Below are 14,308 nucleotides of genomic sequence, written 5' to 3'. Positions count from 1 at the left end.
CACTGCTGGACACAGGGCTTCTAATGACCGCATCTGATAAGGAAAATGGTGACATCTCTACAGAATGACACAGTGGTCAACATGCTCAAAGGCCCTCCTAAAAAAACTAAACAGGGCACCAGCAGGAATGCACTTGTTCAAGTTTGTGAAGATATGTGAAGCCATGAATAAGGCTGTCATGACATTATATTCTTGTTTGTAACCATTCTGAGAATCACTTAATATACTGCAGTTGTTCACAACAAAGAAAGTTTGCTGATATATGAGCTTGTCAAAGATTCTGATGACACTAGCCGCACAAGGAGCACTGCAATTTTTGACTGCAACAGCAAAAGATTTGATTCAGAGTACAGTTAAGTGTAGGGTGTACACACACCTAGGAAATGCCTGATCACTGGTTTGTTAAAATACACTGCCATTAACTGATTAATTCTGGATGGAGGCCACCCTGAGGAAAGGGAGCCTTTTTAATTTTTTTTTTTGTTTGTTTTTAGAGGAAAGATGAAACAAGTTAAACTCACCTAAAAATGAATCCTGTGCACGCCAGATGTTGAAGTGATGTGAAGTCTGCAAACCACATTACAAAGCTGCCACAGTCAGACTGTGCCAGTTATTACAAGTACTGCAAAATGCGCTAGGTGAAGATGTATCGCTACGTGTTAAAGGTCCGCTGAAAGGGTACTGCACTAGTCATCATCCTAGAGACCACTACAACCAAAACAGAGTTCAAGGCTTCTTGGGAGGGATAAAGAATCGAGTTCAACTTGCACAGAAATACAGGGCTCCTTATGGTCAGCCATGCCCAGAATTCTACCCATATGCCACATCTTTACAAATGCTGAAAAAACTGACAGCCACAGTACAACAATCAGAAAATATGCACATACATACATATACACACACACACGCATATATATACATATATATATATATATATATATATATATATATATATATATATATATATATACACACACACATATACATACATACACACGTGTGTGTGAACATACATACATATATATATATATATATATATATATATGCATACACACACACACACACAAGATTACACACACACACACACACACACACACACACACACACACACACACACACACACACACACACACACACACACACACACACACACAAATATCAAAGTATGCCTATAGTTTGATACATCTTCCTTAAAAATTTGTTTGAAGTCCAAGATAAGGAAATTGAGAGTTAAAGGTTTGAATAATTAGGGGAGTAGAACACCACAGACTTGCAGAATCTAACTCTCTATAATCTCCTATATTTAACAGACACTATATGTCCAGTCACTGCACTGCAGTGGAAAGCAAAAGCACATTAATTGAGACCTGCTCTGGTTGTGAGAAAACAATCTAGTCAGAAATGAGGACAGAGTTCACAAAGAATCCTCGAAGGTGTCCATGTAGCTACAACTGACATACTTACAAGGCAGAGCTGTCCTCAGTAAGACCGCAAGCTGAAAGCTACTTACTGTTGGGGAGCGTGCGTAAGTGGCAGCTGCTGTTGCTCCATTGATGTGTGCCGACAGAAGATGGAAGCCCGCGTATGAACTGGTTCCTGTCGTTTCTCCATTAACTCCAGTGTGTGCGATGGCAAATGCAGCTGGGTAGGACCCTTGAGCATTCAGAGATGCTCGCAGTCCTAAAGATGGAAAAAAAACAAAAATCTAATCAGGAATTTTTATGAACAAAGAACATAGCACATAGAACTTTCCACTTTTTGGACGGTGGGGTTTTTTTAGAAGAAAGACTAGCAGATACACAATTATGCACACAATGTGCTAAACTTTCAAGAGAGTTGTGCTTGATGGAACATTATGTATGGGTAAGAAAAGTGACTGCTACCAATTCCATTCCCCAGGAAAAAAAAATATGAAAGCAACTTGCATCAGCTCTGCAATGCCTTTCAAAGAAACAGTCAAGCCAGTCATAACAGGTGTGTAATGCAGGGTCTATATTAAATAAGCAAACGCTTAAAAAAAAAAGCAAACGCTTATTCATCGACCCTAGTTCAGCGAAAGCTTATTCATCGACCCTAGTTCAGCGAAAGCTGAAAATGCCGAACACTCGGAACAGCGATTTTTTTTCCCATGGAAAAAAATTGCTGTTCCGCAAAAAAACAAAAAACAAAAAAAACAAAAACACTTAAAACAGTATTTAATATGGGGGGGCGAAACTCCCCACACCCCCTACTTAAATATACCAACTCCAAGATCGCACCATAGTGGAAGAAATGGCAAACTCTCAAATCCAGCCCAGGGATTTTTTCCCTGAGAAAAAATTTGCTGTTCCAGGTGTTCGGAATTTTCAGCGTTCACTGAAATAGGGTCGATGAATCAGCGTTCACTTTTTTAAGCATTCGCTGATTCAATATAGACCCGTAATGCATGTACTCATCACTCTAACTTGAGATGTTTTGTTAGGAAAAATGTGTCTCGCTCCGTAATTACATAGCATAGAGAAAAGCCAAGTGCAATGCAAGTCAACCTCACTTTCAGAACTGTGAATCTGGATTAGTGTTATTAGTCATAAGTATTAGAGAGTATTACAGGACAAAACCTTTGATTACTTAATGCTGGTCTGGCTAGTCTCATTAGCACAGCCTACCAAGTAAACTCACTAGGCACAAATGCCATTTTTTTTTATGTGCAATGTGGGAAGAGGTCTGCTTAAGAGGACTTCAGTGCCACACACAAAACAAATTCATACTAAAGGAAGCAAACCCATATCTACTGGATGAAACTCATTAGAACTTCATAGCTTTAATCCTGCCAGTTTTTTTACTGGCTTAGGGTAATGCATCTGATGGCCAGAGTTTCTTCCTGTTCTTTATGTAGCACTGCATCACTTTTCTGATTTCCTACAGTGGCTCCATGTTGAAAAAAAAAAGCTGTTTCATTACCTAACGAATCCACTGTCGATTTGCTAGATGTCTGTCGAATCTGTGCAATGTTGCTGGTACCTCGGGTGCTAGTATCCCCTGCAGTTGTTACTGTGCCAGACTTCAACATGGGAGCAGTCAATTTTTCAGCCTGCAGGAAATAAAAAAAAGAAAGAAATTAAAGAATGGCAGGAAACAGTATGAAGTAAATCTGTCAAGACCACCAGCATTCACCAGTCAGCAACATTTTACTTCCTTTTTTCACATACTGCAGACCCTACAGATGTCTACAGCACTCAGAACAATTTTCTCTTCTTTGCATCCTGTTCTTGTCTAGAACACACACACATTTCTGTTCTATCACTCACTCTATCTTTCCAAAGGAATCTACCATTCTTTCTGTAAAGCTACATTTTCAAGGAAACAGTTGCACTCCACTCAGTTTTCCAAAAATGTAGCTTCTGTAACCCTCTCTAGAATGAGCAAGATGCTCTTATCGTATCTGTACTTCCTTTCACACACTGGTTATGGCCCCTCCTTTCACACACTGGTTACGGCCCCTCTCTTCCAAACTGTAGATACCAATTCCTTACTTTGTCCCTCAGGTACACTTGGTGCGGTACACCAAGGGCTCTGAATACTCTGAGCAGTTTGAAGGCCATGTCTCAGAAACTCAAAATGTAGTTTTATCAGGGAACCAGTGTCATGCCCCCCACCCCTACTATTCCTTCTCTGTGCATTTCAACAAAACATTACTATTTCTCAATACTCCCTTCCAAAAATTTCTCAACAGATCACTGCTACCTTCCCCCTAACATTCATGCCCTCAAAAGCACCTTTTCCATGACCCATTTTAGTAAGCATTCTGCAGCTCTCTGCCACCTTCTGCTTAAGATCCCTATTCTTCCTAAGCATCTCTGTAGCCTATTGCAATCTTCATTCAACATCTCCTTAAACCTCAACAGCCCTGTGTCATTTTCTCCCTAATAGTCTCTTCCTAAAGATCTCTACAAACCACTGCAACCCTTCCACAACATCCCTTCCTAAACCCAGCAGGCCAGTGTCACCCTCTCCAACATTCTCACCCTAAGCAGACCTCAGCAATCTATAGTGCAACCTTCCTCCATAATACCAAATTCAACTTTATTACATTGAAAACAATGATCAAATAGACAATTGTACTAAAATCGCTGTCGGTTTATACACTGCAGGAAAAAAAAAAATCAGGAAAAAAACATACATGAGAAGAAACTGGTCTTCAGGGACCTAGTCATCTCCAAGAAAATGTAGCAATTCTAAAGCCTGTTAAAGCAAGGCAAGTGCATTTAAATTTTCAGTAAAGTTCTGTTTGCTCACTTCAATTATTTTGAAAAAAACAGATTACAGTAGTCATGAAATTTTCCAGACACAGTCACACAAATGATTTATACATCGATAAGGGAATTCTCTGTCCTAAGAAAAGCAAAATTATACAGAGTACATGGCTATCTAGTGTATTTATTGTATTACATGTAGTGCAAAATGAATTTGGTTATTCACAGACTAACTAGATCAGCTGGGATTTCATTCTATGAACAGTTAAACGGTGAACTAAATGTACCTGGATGTGCAGTGTTAGTTTTACTCAGGGTTACAGGAATCACATTAAATCAAGACAAAAGAATGGCCATTACAGAGCCAAAAAACATTTTCTGACTACAACTACATGATTTATGAGGCAAATGGCTAACTTAAAAATCTATATAGTACTGGGATACTATCATGTGTAAGCAAGCGAGCAAAAAAAAAAAAAAAAAAAAAAACAAAGGATCAAAGGTAGACTTCCAGGAACCTCAGTGATACTTCCGTTTCGCTAAGAGCCATAGAAGTACATTCTAATCCAACTACCAGATGATTACTCTCAGACAATATTTCTTCCAATATTTGCAACGTGTGGTAATGAGGCAGTACTTCTGAGAAGCAACACACATCTTCTCTAAGACTACATTCCAGGGATTCATATACAAGTTCAAACATAGAACTGAATATAGATGGGATGCGTTTTCAATAAAATTCTATTAGAAAATAACACATCTAAGTATGCATGTTTATCACCACACAACACACTCATGAAAGCCCAAACAAGCACAGCAGATTAAGAGACCTGCTGTTAATACTAACAAGGCGACATTACTCAGGAGTACACAATATACATCTGGTCATATCTGTCTTTCAATCAACTAAATCTTCTTTAGACAATAATAATCATACTAGAGAGAGAAAATATTCTCCAAAATACTGTCTCTCCCTTCAAATCGTTTCTTAATATGTTCATATGCAAATTACTTCTCATTAAAAAGAAAAACTACGCTCTCTGAAATGTGAGCATGAAAAAATAATTACATTGTCATTACAACTGCACAGATTGTTCACTGTCCAAGCACGTGGTAGTCAAAGAAACCTGCATGAAAAATATCAACTTTCAGGGTATGCTGGATTTCTCAGCTGCTTTAATTCTTAACTTTGCGCTACGACTACTTACGTTTATTTCCAGAAATGAATTTCCAAGCCTCTTCCTAAAATGTGTACAACTGTGGGAATGACGGGTACCACTGTTTAATAAATGAAACTCTCTTCTGCTTAGCTTCCATGTACAGAATTTCATATCAGACATTATCTCAATGTGTTCTGCTTAGCTTCCATGTACAGAATTTCATATCAGACATTCTCTCAATGTGCAAGCAAAGCCTGTTTTTTTTTCTTTCTGGGATCTTGTAAAATGTCTTTTTATTAATTTATTTAATTTTTACACTACTCTGTCTGCCTCTCTTTCAGACTTCCTCTGCTACACATGCCTCTTCTGTTGTTAGCCAGTCTCTAAAATTGTTAGCTTGGACAGTGTTGGCATAGGTGTATGACTTTACTCGGCTCTATTATGTTACATCACATAGCGTATGCACTACATATACACATACACAAAATGTGTGTGTGTGTGTCTGTGTGTTGGCGGTGGTGGTGTGTTTGTGTATCCTTTACCTGTATAGACTAGTGCTACTGTCAGGGAAAGGGTTTTTGGTAAGGAAATGTGTCAGGCTGGGGTTACAGACAGCAACAGGGGCAGGGTTAGGATTACAACAGCAGTAGGGTGGACAGGGGGGCTTTGTCCTACTTTGTCCAACACATTACCTTACCAAAAAAGAACTTTTCTTAAAAGTATCACTGTTCAGGCAAACTAGGTCTGTGAAGCCATTTTTTTTTTGTTCGACTGAAAAAGGAAAGTTTTCTTTACTTTTTTCCATTGGTTGTTTTCACTTTTGGTTGCTGACATGCAGAAATAGAGTCAGGTCAAGATCATATGGGGCCCTAGGCAGGACACTGTGTGCGGCATCCCTGTCACGTAATGTCATGACCTTGACGTATCTCCCCATCATTCACAATTCTTGCTTGTTGTATTCAGTCTCTCCAGCGCATTTCCCCATACAAGCTTTACATTTTAACTTTAGATGACTTTCTCTTTGACAAAGCATCCATAATATTCATCAATCTCCAACTGTTTGACCAAACCTGATTCTACTGCTAACAAAGATAAAGCAGATAATCGTTCTTGGCCCATGGACGCTCTTCTTTCACTTTTTATCCTTTTTAAACAAGAAAAGGACCTCTCCCAACTGGCATTAGCACAGGCATACACAGGAAAATATGGAGCGCAGTTTCAACACTGGGGAGTGCTTCCCCTAGGTCACGGTCAGCAATATACTGTCTCATTGAAACAGGGCTGTCTATGCAAGTCTGTGAGATTTAAGAGGAGAACTGCAAGAACTCTTCTGTGAAACACTCTTCCAGATCATCTGCACAGTAGTTTTGTAAGCTTTTTCCAGAGCTGCATAATTCATTGCATGTCACTGGTAATTTCAAGTTTAAAATTCTAAAGCGGCTATGAAGAACCTCGTAGGACTGGCTTCTTTTAATTCCACAGCCAGACTATCTGTAATTATGTTAAATGTCTCAAAGATGAATTTGTTTCTGTCTTTGCAGCACACCTGTCTCTATGTTCGACCCCAGCGCTTTAGCAGCTTGAAAACACATCACTGTAATCACAGCACATTACGACTGTAAAAAATGCATTTTTTTTTTTTGTTAGAAAAAGTTTCTTTATGTACTGCCATCTCAAATTCACCAAAAAGCATCTTAGGCCATTACTTTACTTAGCAGAAGTTCACTACACAACATTCACAATGAAAGCCCAAGTACACTGCAAAATGTCGGACTGGCAGTGTGTGAACTAAAGCCAAAGGCTATACCTCTTATCTGCCTCTGTGTGTATTACAAAACTTCCAGAATACAGAGCATTCACGACTCTGGTACATAGCGCACTTAGGACTGCAATTCTGAACGAAGAGCTTACAGCTCAGCATTCCTATGAATCAGAGTCTACAGCTTTAGCTGCTTGGAAGCATGACACTGACGCTACACAATACCTGACTGAAACTTCCGAGGCACTGCTTAATTAGTACACATGCATTCTTGACATTAGTTTTACACAGCCTCTTCTGTAGGGGTTCAACAACCCTCAGATAGAAACAAAGCACAACAGCAGACTGTGACAACAAAAGCCCTCTGAAATGGTGTGTGTGTGTGTGTGTGTGTGTGTGTGTGTGTGTGTGTGTGTGTGTGTGTGTGTGTGTGTGTGTGTGTGTGTGTGTGTGTGTGTGTGAGACAGGGTGTGTATATATACCAGTCCACTGCAATACCTATAGTAACTTTCAGCTTTGCTTTCTATAATAAGAATGTCACCAACCATAGCTCTCAACAAATCGGGGACATATCCAGAATAATTATGGAGCAGTCCAGACAATCAGGGACACTTAAAATATTACTACTATTAACTTGAAACATGATTGAATAATAAATCAATATACATTTTCTGAAGTTAAAAAAGTCTAACTCTACTAGTGTCATTAGTGTGCAACTCATTCACTACCTGTTCTCCAAAAGTCATCAGCTAGACCCCATCTATAGCTCGCTTATAAACAAATCAGAGACAAATCCAGAAATAATTAGGGACAATCACAAACACTTTTAAAATATTACTACTATTAATTTGAGACACTGACAGAATAATAAAAGTGAATCAAAACACATTTTCGGAAGTAAAAGAAGTCTAACTGTAATAGTGTCATGCTACTATTTAGTATTACTCACCACCTATTCCCAAAAATCATCAGCTAGTCATCAGAAATAGCTAAGGACAATTAGGGACACTTAACAATGTTAGTACTATTAAGCTGAGCCACAATAAGAAAAGTGAATTCATATACATTTTCTAAAGTCTATAATTAGTCATTACTTAAATGTAAATTAATTCACCACCTAGCACAACTGCACAAGACAAAAAAAATAGCATATAATTTCCCCCAACTCAAAAATGTCTGGTAATGGTAAAGAAATAATCATACGACATGTTACCATACAAATACTGGTAAGAAAATGTGCTTTTACTCTACACCATATCTCTCAACCAATCAGGGACAAATACAGAAAAGCAAACACCAAAGTATCAGCCAAGAAAAAGAACAAAACAAATAACCATGTATAAATCTTGACAAAAGGCCAAGCCACAACCCAATAGTGTCTAATAATTTATTACCAAAAAATAAATTTCACAAAGAGTTTACAGCTTTCGTCCCTAAAAAATGGGACTTCATTGGAACTGAAGTATCAAGTAACAAACATATTAAATGCATTACAAAGCGGGTGTATCACCCAATCACAGTATTAAATGCAGCATAACCAATTATAAGCTAAAAGGAAAGTACAGTTGTGTACCTACCATAAATGTAGATGTTCGAGTGTATTCACTGTTGCAGTCATTACTCTTGGGTTATCCTGCTGGCAGGCTACCCTCGGTCGGCCAGAATTCCAAAGTCTAGGTCCGGCGTCAGTTGCTGTCGCCTCTTCCCTGACGTCAGTGCGCCAGGGGTATAAAAGATGCAGCAGACACCATTTTCTTCAGTTTTTCTTGCCCCAGATGTCAGGTGCCCCAAATTGGTAGGATGAAAAAAAATGCCAATAAAAATACATGCACAAAAGTAACATTTCCTTTGTCTACAAGCAAATACACCAAATAGGTTGTATAGGATACAGTAATGCAGAAAGGTCCCAGCAAAGAGAAGGGGGATGGTGGGTGGGTAACCTGGACTGCAACAGTGAATACACTCGAACATCTACATTTATGGTAGGTACACAACTGTACTATGTTCATTGTGTTTCACTGTTGCAGTCATTATTCTTGGGTTGAATCCCAAAGCTGAGAATGGGCAGCTGGGCTATAAAGGATTAGGAGAGGCTATGAGGCCCAGCAGAACTGCTGTGGCAAAGCCTGCTCTGGACTTAGAGTAAAGAGGTAAGTGGTAGTGCTTTGTGAAAGTGTGCATTGAACTCCAAGTTGCAGCCTCTAAGATATCTTTGGTTGGTACTCCTCTCTGAGGAAGGCTGCTGAAGTGGCTGCTGCTCTGGTGGAATGAGGCCTAATGCCCTTAGGCACTGATTTGCCATGTTGAAAATAACAGAAACGGATGAAATGGCCTATCCATTTAGAAATAGTCTGTTTTGAGATAGCCTTTCCTTGTGATCCTGCAGCATATGACACTAAAAGTTGCTCAGTTTTTCTGAAAGCTTTAGTTCTGTCCAAGTAGAAACGTAACTGCCTGTGTATGTCCAAAGAATGCAGAATTTTCTCACCCTTGCTCTGTGGATTTGGATAAAAGGTAGGCAAGTGAATGGTTTGGTTGAGGGCCACACTGGATACCACCTTAGGCATGAATGTAGGGTTTGTCCTCAGAGAAACCCTGTCTGGATGAAAAATGATAAAAGGTTCCACAGCCATGAGTGCTTGCAACTCCGAGACTCGCCTTGCAGAGGTTATTGCTAGGAGTAGAGCTGTTTTCCAGGATATAAAATTTATATCTGTTGTTGAAGCTGGCTCGAAAGGAGGCAGTGTGAGTTTTTCCAATACATAATTTAGGTCCCAGGCCGGAATTGGTGCTCTCCTTGGAGGCCTAATGTTTTTGGCCCCTCTGAGGTACTGCCTTATTAAAGGATGAGAAAAGATAGGTGGTTCCGTATTGTAATGGGCTGAAATGGCAGAGGCATGAATCTTAATTGATGAGAAAGAAAGGCCTTTTGTTCAGCATCTCAGTTAGGTATTGTAAAACCTGAGGTATATTTGGTACAGACGTGTCAATGCCTTGTTCCTGGTTCCAAGCACAGAATCTCTTCCATTTTTCTGCATAAGACTTTCTGGTACTGGGCCTCCTGGCCTCCAAGATAACATCCATAACAGCTTTTGAAAGAGGACTGTTCTGAATGGTTACATTATCCGCCATGCTGCCAGAATTAAGGTCCTGAGTTGGCTGTGCAGGATCTGATTGTTTTGTTGGGTCAGAATGTGAGGAGTTTGAGGCAATATCCATGCTGGACCTTGAGACAAGCTCTTTAGGACTGGGTACCAGTGCTGACGTGGCCAGTCTGGTGCAATCAGTATAATTTTTGGCTTTTCTTGTCTGACCTTTAGGAGTACCCTGGGAAGGAGAGGCAGTGGAGGAAAGGCATATACTGTTAGATTTTTCCAGCTGAAGGATAGGGCGTCCACTTTCCATGCTTGCTTGTGATAAATCCTTATGCAGAATCTCTGCAATTGGCAGTTGTGGAGGGAGGAAAATAGATCTATGTCTGGGCATCCCCATTTTCTTATTATCATGCTGAAGACTTGTGAATCCATTTTCCATTCGTGGGGATCAGTGAGGTTTCTGCTTAGGTCGTCTGCCAGAGTATTTGTTTTTCCTGGCAGGAATTGTGCTTGCAGGTGAATTTGAAAAGCCAATGCTGTGTCCCATAAGGTCATTGCTTGTCTGCAGAGAGGGTGGGAATGTGTACCTCCTTGTCTGTTTATGTACCACATGACCGTAGTATTATCTGCCTTTATCAGTAGTTGTCCTGGATGAAGCAGGTCCTTGAAGGCTGTCAGGGGCATTTTGAACAGCTAGCATCTCTTTTTGATTGATGTGAAGATGCATCTGGTTTGCAGACCATGTGCCCTGAATACATTTTCCTGCCATATGGGCCCCCCAGGTATAATCTGATGCATCCATTGTCAGTGTCTATCTGGCTGTGGGTAAACTGAATGGCAGACCCTTGTTGTGGTGACAGGCTTCTGCCCACCATCAAAACTCCTGTTGCAGGCAGGGAATGAGTGCAATTACTGTCTCCAGGCTGTGGCAATGCTGAGTCCAAACACTTTTTAGATACCATTGTAGTTTCCTCATATGCAGTCTGGCATATGGAATTAGTAGAATGCAGGATGCCATGAAACCCAGGGCCTGCAGAATTTTCCTTGCAGATAAGTGGGTTTTTGTTGCCAATTTCATGAAGTAAGAAGTCAGTTGCTTTTGTTTGTCTGACGTGAGATAAGCCATCTGGGCAGTTGTATTTAAGCTTGCACCCAGGAATATTATCTCTTGAGAGGGCACTAGTTTTGATTTCTTTTCGTTTACTGTATACCCTAGGCCAGTTAGTAATCTTTTTACAAACGCCAGATGCTTTAGAAGAATGTCTTTGTTTTCTGCTTGAATTAGGCAGTCGTCCAAGGAGTGATATATTTGAATTCCTCTTTGTCTGCAAAATGCAATTACTGGTGCCAGGCACTTTGTGAAGACCCTGAGCGCAGTAGATAAGCCAAAGGGCAGTGCAGAGAATTGGTAATACATTGAGCCAGCTATGAATCTGAGGTATCTTCTGCAAGAATGTCTGATTGGGACATGCAGGTATGACTCTTTTAGGTCCAAAGTTACGAGCCAAGCCTTCTTGCCCAGCATGGGCAGTAGCTGCTGTAGAGTCAACATCTTGAATTTTGGAACTTCCAGAAACGTATTTAGAATAGACAGGTCCAGTATTGACCTCCAGTTTCTGTCCTTCCTGGGTACTAGAAAAAGTCTGGAGTAAAATCCTTGCCCCTGATTCTGTTGTGGTACTTGCTGAATGGCCGTCATGTCCATGAGGGCTGTAATTAGTTTTTGCGCCTCTGCCCATTGATTCTGTGGCAGGTCTGGCATACCTTTTGACCTTGGTAGAGTGTGAAAAAGGAACCTGTAGCCTTGGGACACTATGTTCAGGACCCATTTGTCTTGGGTAATTATTTGCCAATTTGATAAAAAAAGTGCTAGTTTTCCCCCTAAGGGGGCTGCCAAAAGAAAAGTGCTTGGATCTGGCAGAGGAAAGTCATTGGGACGGTTTCCTGTAAGGTTGTGATTTGTCTTCTCCGCTTTTGGAGGTAGGAGCACCCCATTGTTTAGGCCTGTATGAGCCTTGGGGCTGAGATCTGCCTCTGGGACGCCTGTATCTGCCTCTTTGTGGTCTGTCTGACAATGGAAAGGACCAATTTTTAGAAGGCCAGTTCCTGCTAAACCTGGGAGGCTGTACCTGTAAGAAATCCTTGAATGTCTGCATGGATTTTGCTTTATCCTCCATTTTTTTCAAAACCTCTTCTGCTTTAGTACCAAACAAAGTATCATGCTGCAATGGTGCATCTAATAATTTTGCTTTAATATGATCAGACAGATTCTGTTCCTTTAACCAAGCATGTCTTCTAATAACAGAACCTGTGACAGCGGCCCTGCACGAGGCCTCCAGTGAATCATAACCACATTGCAAAGTATCTTTTTGTAACCTTAGATGTTAAATCATTATTTACCTCGATACCCAATGACATTGGTATGGACTATGTGAGGTCATTCTTGGTTAAGAACAAACTACCAGGTGACAAGGTCACCAGATGGATGTCCCTCCTTGAGTTAATACTTGACAATAATGTCCTTTTCTATAATGGCGTATATTATTTACAAACCAAGGGGGTAGCAATGGGTACCCCATGTGCCAATGCCTATGCCAATCTGGTGTTGGCACATTGGGAAGATACATATGTCCTTAATAATATTGACTTTAGGACATATTTAAAACATTATCGTAGATTTGTAGATGACGTTTTTATTGTTTGGGGAGGGACTGTTGAACAGTTGATGGATTTTGTGACCTATTTAAATGATACCACTGGATTTTTGTTTTTTGACAGTACTCACTTGGCATGTGTAATCGATTTCTTAGATGTTAAGATAAGAAAGGGGTTAACTGGCATTGATACAGAGTTATACAGGAAGCCATGTTGGAAGAACAACCTTTTACATCGTAGTAGCATGCATCCCAAACATGTCCATAGGAACATAGTGAAGAATCAGGTTTTGAGGGTCTCCAGGTTGACTACTCAGGATACTGTCTACGAACACCATAAGACACTACTGGCTAATAACTTCATCTCTAGAGGTTATAACAGAGCTGAAGTTCATAGTGACATCACAGAAGGAGACTTGCAGAGAACAGGCATAGGTTTACCATTCATAAAAAGAGTAGATGTCAATCTGCCACCTAAGAGGGACATTGGTGTTCCAACTGTCAATAGATTAACCATTCCTTTTACCAACAAGAACAGTCACATTACACAAGTGATAAATAATAATTGGAAACTTTTGATGATGGACGACAAGATCAGGACCTTAATTGATGACAGACCACGTATAGCATACAGGAATATGAAATCACTCAACAGGCTACTGTGTTATGACAGGACGCCTGTTGATCAGAAACCATCTCAGAGGACAGGCACTTTTCTTGTCGTTCCTGTAAACAGTGTAAACACATAGCTGACTCCAATTGCTTTATACATCCAGTCACTGGACATGTTTATGCTATCAAGCAATATGCTGATTGTAAGCCCTCCAACATTATATACATTGCTGAATGTCAGCTTTGTAAACAGTTTTATGTTGGTAAAACGAACAGATCCTTACATGACCGTATAAGAGAGCACATGTATGCCATTGAGAAAGGAAACATTACCAATGCCTTGGCACGACATGTAGTAGAACAAGGATCTACACACATTTTTAAGTTTAGGGCATTGGAGATAGTTATTAAGAGCGGTAGATTGGGCAACATTAGAAATTGTATGGAGGAGAGAGAAAGCAAGTGGATCCTGAAATTACAAGCACATAAATATGGATTGAATGATAGGATCACACTTAAACCATTCTTAGCGGGTAGACCGCTGAGACAATAATTATTTTGTGTTTTTATTAATGTATTTGTTCATACTGTGTGCACATGCTTATATATGTATATTCATATATATGTTTTTAGTGGTTTTATGGATGCATATGAATTTTGTTGTGTTGGTTTTAGATTCATATAGAGTTGTACACGGGAAGCCTTTGGCTTATGTCTTTAAGCCTCTACAGTGTCATTCACTTAGTTGCTGATTTTCAATTATGCAATTTGTTGATTTAATCAAGCTGTGATGTTA

The 14,308-nt window shown here is 39.9% G+C and overlaps 1 protein-coding gene across 1 annotated transcript in view; it reads right to left on the bottom strand.

Moving 5' to 3' along the window:
• Window positions 1–14,308, bottom strand: part of LOC122787175 (transducin-like enhancer protein 1) — a gene marked incomplete in the record, with an annotated part of 508,503 nt that overhangs the window by 248,694 nt on the left and 245,501 nt on the right. The window contains 2 exon segments of the mRNA XM_044053753.1: window positions 1,511–1,680; window positions 2,941–3,070. Of these exon segments, the coding sequence (XP_043909688.1) occupies window positions 1,511–1,680; window positions 2,941–3,070 (300 nt within the window).

This window comes from Protopterus annectens, chromosome 13.part0, assembly GCF_019279795.1.
Source record: "Protopterus annectens isolate FY-2018-M chromosome 13.part0, PAN1.0, whole genome shotgun sequence".
Lineage (NCBI taxonomy): Eukaryota > Metazoa > Chordata > Ceratodontiformes > Protopteridae > Protopterus > Protopterus annectens.
This window is presented reverse-complemented; position numbering and strand designations above follow the sequence as displayed.